This window comes from Ursus maritimus, unplaced genomic scaffold (genome assembly GCF_017311325.1).
Source record: "Ursus maritimus isolate PB19 unplaced genomic scaffold, ASM1731132v1 scaffold_2, whole genome shotgun sequence".
NCBI lineage: Eukaryota > Metazoa > Chordata > Mammalia > Carnivora > Ursidae > Ursus > Ursus maritimus.
Window position 1 is genome coordinate 22,965,976 of NW_024424452.1, and position 11,962 is coordinate 22,977,937.

At 38.6% G+C, this 11,962-nt stretch overlaps 1 protein-coding gene across 1 annotated transcript in view; it reads right to left on the bottom strand.

The window, feature by feature from the left end:
- LOC103668907 (ATP-binding cassette sub-family A member 3-like) overlaps positions 1-10,388 on the bottom strand; it is a 147,155-nt gene extending 136,767 nt beyond the window's left edge. Inside the window, exons 1-4 of the mRNA XM_040636563.1 lie at positions 10,329-10,388; positions 9,716-9,980; positions 3,966-4,093; positions 2,055-2,202 (exon numbers count right to left, since the gene is read on the bottom strand). Of these exons, the coding sequence (XP_040492497.1) occupies positions 2,055-2,202; positions 3,966-4,093; positions 9,716-9,980; positions 10,329-10,388 (601 nt within the window). The remainder of the gene's footprint in view (positions 1-2,054; positions 2,203-3,965; positions 4,094-9,715; positions 9,981-10,328) is intronic.
- Between the last annotated feature and the right edge of the window lie 1,574 nt (positions 10,389-11,962).

The following is an 11,962-nucleotide window of genomic DNA, read 5'->3' on the forward strand; positions in this document are numbered from 1 at the left end:
AAAAAAAAAAAACCACACTGAGATACCACCTTACACCAGTTAGAATGGCAAAAATTGATAAGGCAGGAAACAACAAATGTTGGAGAGGATGTGGAGAAAGGGGATCCCTCCTACATTGTTGGCAGGAATGCAAGTTGGTACAGCCACTTTGGAAATCAGTGTGGAGGTCCCTTAAAAAGTTAAAAATTGAGCTATCCTATGATCCAGCAATTGCACTACTGGGTATTTACTCCAAAGATACAGACGTAGTGAAGAGAAGGGCCATATGCACCCCAATGTTCATAGCAACATTGTCCACAATAGCTAAATTGTGGAAGGAGCCGAGATGCCCTTCAACAGATGACTGGATTAAGAAGATGTGGTCGATATATACAATGGAATATTACTCAGCCATCAGAAAGAACGATTTCACAACATTTGCAGCAACATGGACGGGACTGGAGGAGATTATGCTAAGTGAAATAAGTCAAGCAGAGAAAGACAATTATCATATGGTTTCACTCATTTATGGAACATAAGAAATAGGAAGATCGGTAGGAGAAGGAAGGGAAGAATGAAGGGGGGCTAAGCAGAAGGGGGAATGAACCACGAGAGACTGTGGACTCTGGGAAACAAACTGAGGGCTTCAGAGGGGCGGGGGGTGGGGGATTGAGATAGGCCAGTGATGGGTATTAAGGAGGGCATGTATTGCACGGTGCACTGGGTGTTATACGCAAATAATGAATCATCGAACTTACATCAAAAACCAGGGACGTACTGTATGGTGACTAACATAATAAAAAAAAAAACTGGGGATGTACTGCATGGTGACTAATATAACAAAATAAAAATTATTAAAAACAAAAAACCAAAAAAACAAAAGGATTCCCGAGAAGGGCAATAATGAGAAAAAGATTGACAAATATTACTTATACCCTGTACCCAGCTTCCTGAAGATGACATCTTACATTACCATGGTACATATGTTAAAACTAAGAAATTAACATTGGCACAAAACAATTTTTAATTTATACAAACTATGTTTGGATTTCACCAGTTTTTCCCCAGTGTCATTTTTTTTGTTCCCATCTAGCATACTACATTGCATTTCATTGTCATGTTTTCACAGTCTTCTCTGATATATGAAACTTTATTATCCTTTCTTGTTTTTCATGACCTTGAGAGCTTTCGAGAATACTGGGCATGTATTTTGGAGAACGTTCTGTAGTTTGGATTTGCATGATGTTTTTTTCACTAACAGACTAAAGTTTAAAGTTTTACAGAGGTAAAGTGCCCTCTTTGTCACATTTTATCAGAGAATATTTGCTATCAACATGACATCAAAATACTCATAAAATTATTTTAAATTCCTTGTCTGCCAATTCCATCATCTAGCTTATCTGTCCACTTACTTATATCGACTCTTTTTTTCTTTTAATTTTAGGTAACATTTTCCTGCTTGTTTACATATCCTATAATTTTGGATCTTACGCCAGAAATTGTGGTGAAAGGAACAGTGGACACTAAAGTACATAATTGTTCTGTTTTCTTAAAGATGCTAGCTCCTTCCTTTGTCATACAAGCTAAAGGGAGGAGCTATTTATTTACTTACTTACTTATTTATTTAAAGATTTTATTTATCTATTTGACAGAGAGACAGACAGCCAGCGAGAGAGGGAACACAAGCAGGGGGAGTGGGAGAGGAAGAAGCAGGCTTCCCAGCGGAGCAGGGAGCCCGATGCAGGGCTGGATCCCAGGACTCCGGGATCACGCCCTGAGCCGAAGGCAGATGCTTAACAACTGAGCCACCCAGGCGCTCCAGGAGCTGACCATTTAAATTCCAAGAGTTTAGTTGATTTGAGCTGAACCTGGATAAAAAAACATTGTTCCACTGTACAGAAATTTTACACAAGTTTTTGGACACTGAAAATTTTAAATAAATCACCAGTAGCAAAGTTAAAAATTAAAAATTAACAATTTCTATCACAAGGTTGAAGAAATGTAGGCATAAATATGTGATGGCTCTTCCTATATGACTAGGATATTAAAATAAGTATGACTAAAGATTTGCTTACCAGGACGCCCCCCATTTGAATTACGTTCACTTCTGGGTCCCAAAGAAGGAAAAGGTGGAAAGAGAACACCTGTTTGCCAGCCTTCAGTTCGGAGAAAACCCACATACTTGTTCCTCTGAAAACTGCTGAAACGCAGAAAATATTTTACCTATAAGGAGCAAAAAAAAACACTATCTGTGAATGAAAAAATAATTAAGCAAGAATGAGAAACAAAAGGAAATTTAAAAATCGCACATGTGTGATTCTGAGGCAGAGTGTTGAGCACTAAAGTAGATTCTGAACATCAGCCAGTGGAGCAGACTTGTTGTGTGGCCACTGTGGGTTTGTGGTAAGCAAACAGTGGCAGCTTGCACACCATTGCCAATGTCTCTTTCCCAAAATAGACAGCTGGCATGTATATCAAAATGAAACATACCAAAAGGTGTTGCTAATTTCTCTTCCCATTATGTCAGGCAAGTGTTCCAAGAAGAAAATCTCTTCCTCCTTAAAAGTGATTATTAACCTAAGAAAGAATCCCACATGAAGACAGAGGAGAAATGTGATAAAGTATAAATGTGGAATACTGCATAATTTCATTATTAAATGAAAAGATAATACTAATTCTAGAGAACTAAGTAAACTTCAGGGTAGATCATGCTGGGTTTAAGTAGCTTTACAAGACAGCAAATGAGCCAGCAGTTGCCTAGAGTCTCGTGTCAGACCAGAGAATCAGTAACATCAGGAGGCGCAGGCAGATGTCATAAACCTAGGTAAATATTAATATATTCAGTTATCAAGACAAAAGCTTTAGAAACTTATTGCGTGTTCAAGGATTAAGATGTAGCACCTGTTCCTCAAGGAGCTCAAATTCTAGTTGAGCTGTGTATATATATATATATATATATATATGATAGTAAATTCAGTGATAGTAATATGTACAGGGCATTTATGGGAGTGTGAAGGAGGACAGGGATGGGTGTGGTTAGGAAAGCCACTGTACAGCAAGTCACAGTAGCAATGTTAAGGGTAAGAATGAGCCAAGTGGCTGGGGCAGTCAGGAGATTGTACAAGGTGATGTTTGAAACTGTACCAAGAATATTTTGACCACACTCTATGTACACGCTGATGAGCCTACATCGGCATCACTTACACTGAATCAGTAACTTGAGGGAATTTTATATACATGAAAGGAGTGAGGGAATGATGGGACAGAATGCAAGATACCTACAACTCTACTTACGACCCAGTGGTTTTCCTTACATTTTCATTCCATTGACAACAATCTGTATCTTAAATGTAGAATTATAGCTCCATGCATACATCTGTACCGTACTTTAGTTATTCCTTCAACACCAGGGATGCCAAGTACAAAGCACAGTCCTTGTCTCTCCTTCGTGGAAGTTGTTATCAGAATTTTTCTCAGAGTCTGCCTATGTCTTAACTCTGATTCTGCTTGGCTAGGCCTAACACTGTTCTCCAGATTTAGATTTTGGAGAAAAATTCAGTCAAAAGAAAGAGGAACATTTTCATGTCATGTTCCATGCCGGTGAAGATGCATCTGCTTTAACACCTCAGGTCTCTTGACCCGGCAAATGTGCATTTACTTCACCATCATGCACAGAGCTGGAGACAGCTACCATATCACATACGGTGGTAAAGGTCAACGTCTCCTATGATTCTGATTTATAAGGAGAAAACCTAGTATGTGGTGAATTCAGTTCTTTCCCCATCAACATAAAGCTCTGGTTAAATAAGGGCACAGACACAGAAATTAGATTTGGATTTAAATCTCTCCTCTACTATGTACAAGAATTATGATTTTGGGTAAGTTGCAGTCTCCTCACTTAATAAATGAAATAATTATGCCTCTACTTCATTAAGCCTTAGAAACTGGAAGTACACTTATGAGGTTTCTACATAAAAACTTCTTACCTTAAATGGCAGGGGATCATCGCTATTTTGAAACTCATGGTCAAAAATAATAGCAACCAACACTTTTTTAGCGTTATTCTTTTGCTTAACATACTCTTCAAAATCTCTTTCTGAAGAAAAGCCTTGAACTGCAGAGAGAAAAAAATCAAATGTGTGCGTTGCTCACATAAAGGCAAACTATCTGACTGCCTTTTCTAAGATGGGAAAATGCTTTACATGGATAAAAGATTATCAAAATATAAATTTCAAAACATTGCTGCTCAAACACTAGCATAACAAACTAATGGATATTAGGAGTGCATAAAAATTTTTAAGAGTTTTAGAAGTACTGGGTGTTATATGCAAATAATGAATCATGGAACATTACATCAAAAACTAAGGATGTACTATATGGTGACTAACATAACATAATAAAAAATCATTATAAAAAAATAAAAAAATTTTCCTAACTTAAAAAAAAAAAGAGTTTTAGAAGTTTTGGGCACCTGGGTGGCTCAGTCAGTTAAGCATCTGCCTTTGGCTCATGTCATGATCTCAGGGTCCTGGGATTCAGTCCCATGTCAGGGCTCCCTGCTCAGTGGGGAGTCTGCTTCTCCCTCTCCCGCTGCCCCTCCCCCTGCTTGTGCTCTCGCTCTCTCTCAAATAAAGAAATAAAATCTTAAAAAAACTTTAAAAAGTTTTATCACAAGTTTAAAGTATAATTAATCATTATAATAACTGCATAATGAAATCAGGTAAGCAAGAGGGATATTTCCAATGTGTTTTGAAATTTTGATGTTGGAAGGAAATGACAAAATTGATCCATGCCATCTATTCAAAGTCCTAGAAGATGGGAATCTACAATATCTGATTAAAAAATAGTCAGAAGCTGAAGAATGAAACAACTTTACAATTTTTTTTAAAGATTTTATTTATTTGACACAGGGTCAGCCAGTGAGAGCGACAGCCAGTGAGAGAGAGACAAGCAGGGGGAGTGGGAGAGGAAGAAGCAGGCTCCCAGCAGAGGAGCCTGATGTGGGGCTCGATCCCAGAACACCGGGATCACACCCTGAGCCAAAGGCAGACGCTTAACGACTGAGCCACCCAGGCGCCCCCAACTTCACAATTTTAATATCTGAGGTGATTATGTGTCATAATCATTATTTTTTGTATAGTTGGGCAATGTCAAGAATGATGCACTTTTCTCAGGGTGGGCACACCTGGGATATAAATCTCCAAGCTGTAAGTAGGATTTCAGGGACCAGAATCAGATTTGCACCTACACTAGGTGACCAGAAGCAGGATGAAACAAAGTCCTCAGAGAATTCAAATAATTAAAGCTGGAAAAACAAAGTTCACTACATTAAACAAAACAACATAGCAACACAGCTAGAAACAGAATCTAATATTGAAAGTACACTGTAAACAAAGTGAAGTATATACAAGCAGGTAGTCAGGCACACTTTGTGGCACGTAGCCTCTACTTCCGCATCTGAGCCTAAGCACTATCATCCATCTCACCCATGATCCTTTATGTCCCAGGAAGCCTCCCAATCTCTTTGCCTTAAACACTGAATGTTGTGGGAATAGCCACAATTCTTTGTAATTGCCTGACCATAATGGTGAGGGACTGAGAAGGGATCCACCAGTCTGTTTTCATTAATTTAACTGAGCTTCAAGGAAGGTATTACCTGCTCAAGCAGGAGTATGAGAGATAAAAGGAGGGAGAGTTTTGAGGATTTTATGAGGCTAAGACAGGTCTTTGCCTAGAGTTCTCAGAAAACAGAACTGGAGGGAAATTGATTTATTGTTTATTACCTGGGGTGGCTTTATTTTTTCCCCAGCTTTATTGAAGTACATGACACATAAAAAATTGTGTGTATTTAAGGTGCAAAACATGATGATGTATGTATGTATACATGGTGAAATGACTGCCATAATCAAGCTAATTAATATACCTATGACCACAGCTACCACTTATTTTATTTTTAAAAATTTATGCCCAGAGTTATTGAGGTATCACTGACAAATTAAAACTGTATATATGTAGGTTGTCTAATATGATTTTAAGGTATACAACATGGTGTTTTAATATATGCGTACACTGTGAAATGATTACCAAAACCTGATTAATTAACACACCTATTGCCTTACATAATTACCATCTTTTCTTTGTGAGGAGAACACTACAAGATCTACTGTCTGAATAAATTTCATATACACTGTACAGTACTGTTAACTACAGTCACCATGTACATTAGATTGCCAGGACTTATTATCTTTATAACTGAAAGTTCATAAAACTTGACCAACATCTCCCCATTTTCCCCACCTACCCCCAACTCCAGAAACCATGAAACCATGATTTTTTTTTTCTGAAACCATGATTCTACTCTCTGCTTCTGTGAACTCAACATTTTTAGATAACACATATAATTGAGACAATACAGTATTTGCCTTTCTGCATCTAGCTTATTTCATTTAGCATAATGTCCGCCAAACAGACATAGTGTTACAAATGACAGGATTTCCTTCTTTATTGTGGCTGAATAATCACATTTTCTCTATGCATCCATCTGTTGATGGATACTTTGGTTGCTTCTATACCTTATAAATAATGCTGCAATGAATAATTATAGACTTACATACCTTGAAAAAGGGAGATGCACAGGGTGAGTGCCATATTCACCCTGGTATTTTCCCTGAAAGCATTTGTAGAAAGCTTCAGACTTACTGAGTTGAAGAAAAAAGGTGAGAGTTGAGGCTGCCAAAATGGCTGGAACTTGAGAGACAAACTTTCAAAGAGTAGAAAATAGCAGAGAAGTGAAAAATTGTCTTGTAAATTCCCCTGAAGTCACCAGTCAACCCCTTAACTGAGGATGCCTAAGTTCAGACAGGGCTGGTATCTAAGATCTATAAAGAACTTCTCAAACTCAACACCCAAAAACCATATAATCCAGTCAAAAAATGGGCAGAAGACATGAATAGACACTTCTCCAAAGAAGACATACAAATGGCCAACAGACACATGAAAAAATGTCCAACATCATTAGCCATCAGAGAAATTAAAATCAAAACCATAATGAGATACCACCTTTCACCAGTTAGAATGGCTAAAATTAACTACACAGAGAACAACAAATGTTGGCAAGGATGTGGAGAAAGGGGAACACTAACACTGTTGGTGGGAAGGCAAGTTGGTACAGCCGCTTTGGAAAACAGTGTGGAGGTCCCTCAAAAAGTTAAAAATAGAGCTACACTATGACCCAGCAATTGCACTATTGGGTATTTACCCCAAAGATACAAATGTTGTGAAAAGAAGGGCTACATGCACCCAATGTTCATAGCAGCAATGCCCACAATAGCCAAACTGTGGAAGGAGCAGAGATGCCCTTCAACAGATGAATGGGTAAAGAAGATATTGTTCATATATACAATGGAATATTACTCAGCCATCAGAAAGGATGAATACCCACCATTTGCACTGACATGGATGGACTAGAGGGGATTATGCTAAGTGAAATAAATCAAGCAGAAAAAAACAATTATCATATGGTTTCACTCATATGTGGAATATAAGGAATAGTTGCAGAGGACCATAGGGGAAGGGAGGGGAAAATGAATGGGAAGAAATCAGAGAGGGAGATAAAGAATGAGACACTCTGGACTCCAGGAAACAAATTGAGGGTTTCAGAGGGGAGAGGGGTGGGGGATGGGGCAACTGGGTGATGGGCAATAAGGAGGGCACATGGTCTGATGAGCACGAGGTGTTATATGCAACCAATGAATCAATGAACATTACATCAAAAACTAATGTAATGTACGGTGACTAACGTAACGTAAAAAAGAAAAGAAAAGAAAAGAAAAGAAAAGAAAAGAAAAGAAAAGAAGAAAAAACAAACCAACCAAGAAGCAGGTGGCAGGCTATATCGCTGAGCAGGGATTTCAGCAGGTAGGCAATGTTAATAAACCAGAGAATAGAGTTCAAGCCCCACAAAGGTAGAGGAGCCTTCATAAATATTCCAGCATCCAGCTGACACCCTAGAAGAGCCATGTCCTAGGATAAGGGGTAAGCTGCAGGACTAAAGACAAAACTGAAATAGAGCACTTCTTACAAAGCCCAAAACCAGACTTCGATGGAATCAAGTTGTTCTGTCGGTATTCAAACAACCATCTAGAAGAAAACTTAACCCTCTTTGGATAAACCCACAAAAGCCTCTAATATTCTTCATCCACAACACCTGTCATTCAATAAAAATATACAAAATATGCTATAAAACAGAACTCAATGACTGAAGAGAAAAAAATATACACAAGTAATCTATATACCAGAACTTTCTGGTAGGGACTTTAAAGTAACTATGGTTAATAGAGTTAATAAAGCTAGAACATTTCTTTAGAGACCTGAAATCCATGAAAAACAGGACAAATGGAAATTCCAGAACAGAGAAATACTTTTAAAAACAATTCAACAGAAAGATCACATGACCCAAGTTTCAAAATATATAAGCAAAAAGAAATTTTAATGTTATATAACCTATTAAATACTAACAATACCTAACTGGAAATGTATCTCTCAACAACTGAGAGAATAAGCAGACAAAAATAGTAAGAACACATATTTGAAAAGCACTATGATTCACCAACTTGACAACTTCACCTGGGTGGCATTTATAGAACACTATAAGCAAAACCTACAGAATACACAGTCTTTACAAAAGTACATGGTACTTTTTTCAAAATATACTTTAATGTGGGCATAAAAAATTCTCAAAATTTCAAAGAACTGAAATCCTAGAATATACTCCGATTCAAGGAAATTAAAATAGAAATGAAAAAAAAAAACAAGAAGAGAAAAACAAATTCCAAATGTTTTAAAGTAAAGTAATACATTTCTAAGAATCCCACACATCAAAGAAGAAATCAGAATGGAAATTACGAAATATTTTGGGTAACCCAAAGTGGCCTCCAGGAGACCAAATTTATGGGGATATTTGTGTTATATACTTTAAAAATTATTAGGGATTTTGCATTCTTCTGCTTCACTGTTTTTTTTTAATGAGGTATGTTTTGAGATGGCATCTACTCTCAAGGACCCTCAAATCCTTGAGAGACAACAAAAAGTTGAAAAAATAGATTACTGATTACACATATGTGTTTAAAGGAAGGGGCACTAGAGGGATGCTCACCAAACTTCTGATAGTGTTTCTCCCTGGAATAAAGAGGAGAGAAACAGAGAATGTGAGGGCAAGCTCACTGGGGGGCTTTTAAGATAACTATATGGAGCCTGAGTCTTCTCTAATGCATCCATATATGTCTTGTGTAACATTTTTATATGAACAATGTTTGAAATAACTGACCACTGAGAATGCATGTAGAATGAGGGCTCATGTTTATGCTGTTCCTCTGTGTTCCTTCGGCACACCGTCATATAGCCCTGGAGTCATACTTACCCAGATTTAAGAAGCACAACCAGAAACAAGGAAGACAGTATCACAGAATTTGATAATAACCTAAAATAATACAAATTGATTATCTAATTTTAAAATATGATTGTTTTGGGCTCTAGGAGAAAATATTTTATATGAATTTAATTCTCAAGTTTAACAAAGTGTATAATATTTTACCTAGGAGTTACTACCCAGTTATGAGGATATATTCTACGATGTTTTACTTGGGAGATTAATGCCCAGTTAAAAGGTTATTGCATGTGTCTTCACTGCAATCTAATTTAGTAATACATTTTTTTTCAAAAAACTTTAATTTCTAACCTGAGAAATTATAGTGTAAATCCCTTTTCATGAGTTCAATGATGCCCTTCACCACAACACTTTTGGAAGGCACGAAAGCCAGTTCCCATCGACCAGGAAAAGTGTCAGGCATTCCAAGGAATGGAGGCAATTCATCAATAGGCTGAAGAGAGTAATTGAAAGGCCCAGACTTCTTTATAATCAAAAACTTGCGTGTTAACAAAAGTGTACCAGCAAACAGCAATGCTAGGATGAATTCCACAAATAATGCCACCAATCGCCGTCTCTAGGAGATGGGGGAAAAAAAATTTATGTTAATTGTCCTAGGAGTCCATTACCTCTGCAAATGCCTAGCTGTTTTATATTAACAGACACTTGTTAAAATAAGATATATAGATGGCAAAAAAGAACAGCTTCACTCTATCATAGCAGTAGTTTCCTGGACCATTTTTTCTCTCCTTTCTATTCTGCTATTATTTCACTCTGTGAGGACTCTTCATATTTGGAACAGATACGCCCAGCCCAAGAACTGAGAAAAATACAATATAAACTGAAATGCAGTGATCAGGCTGTAAGAATTTTCCCAATGTGGTCTCCTAGCTGTTGCAAAAATCCTATAGATAGCTCAACTTACCTTTAAAATAAAATTCTTCCACAGAAGACCCATAAATTTGTAACACCATAAGAAATCCATTCTTCAACTCTATGGAGGGAGTAAAGATTTTACAAAAAGAAATTAAGATTATATAACAAAATGTAAATTTTAGACAAATAAATTACTTAAATTTGAATTGCTTCATTTTCTAATCAACATTAAAGGATGATAAAAAGAAACAGTAAGCATTTCAAATATTTGAAAAGCTTTTTATCCCTACATCCTTAATCAGTATCTTCTGAGTTTCTAATATGTATAAAACTTTGGTTAAGATGGCGGAGGAGTAGGGGTCCCCTTTTTCAGCTGGTCCCCTGAGTCGAGCTGGATAGGTACCAGACCATCCTGAACACCCATGGAATCAGCCTGAGACGCAGGAAGATACATCTGGATCTCTACAAATGAACATCTCCAGTGCTGAGTATTGAGGTATGAAGCGGGGAGCCATGAATCCGCGCACAGATATTGGAAGATAAACAGAAGGGGGAGTGAGCCGCCCCGTTAGGGCACTGGGAAGCGGTAGCCACCTGCAGTGGGGAGCGGGTGGACTTGCTGACCGGCACCCGCGAGAGAGAGAGCGGACTGAGACCGTGAGCCAGGGAACGCGCACGACCAGTCTGAAAACCGAAGCTCCACAGTGCACGAACCACACTGAAACGGAGCTCCAGAGCACGCCGGGGTGGCTGGCGGTGTTAGAAACACAAAGGACAGAGACTTGCCAGCCCTGAGAGTGAGGGCTGGGACGCCGGGTGTGGGGCGCACATCCCAGGACGCTGCAGGGTTTAGCAGCACCAACAGAAACAGAGTTAAAGTGGTCAGAACATCAGTGGACAACGGTCCACGATCCCTCTGTTCTGAGACAGAAGCTGGGATTCGGCTACTGCTGCTCTGACTCTTAGAAGAGGCACAGCAAACCGCAAGGGAAAGCCACCAGAGAACAAAAGCCTGGAAATACCGGCTCACAGTGTGCCCACCCCCATCCTCCCTCACAGGGGACATGAAGACTCTACCCAAACAGGGTTGCCTGAGTATCGGCGCAGCAGGCCCCTCCCCCAGAAGGCAGGCTGAAAAATCAAGAAGCCCACATCCCTAAGGTCCCTATAAAACAAGTGCACACTGCCTGGGTCCTGGTCAATAATTTGGGCTCTGGACAACCCCGCAACCTCTCCTCATCAGAATGACGAGAAGGAGAAATCCCCCACAGCAAAGAAAAGACAATGAGTCTGTGGCCTCTGCCACAGAACTAATGGATATGGATATAACCAAATTATCAGAAATGGAGCTCAGAGTAACATTGGACAAGATGATGTGTAGACTTGAAAAAATATTAATGAAAATATCAACGAGAATATAGACTCTCAAAGGGCAGAAATGAGAGCAAATCTGGCAGAAATTAAAAATACTATGAATCAAATGCAGTCAAAACTAGATGCTCTGACGGCCAGGGTGAATGAGGCAGAAGAACGAATTGGTGAATTGGAGGATGGGTTAGTAGAAGAGAAATCTAAGACAGAAACTTGGCTCAAAAAAATCCAATCTCAAGAATGTAGGTTATGGGAGATTACTGACTCAATGAAACGTTCCAATGTCAGAATGATCGGCATCCCCGAGGGGGT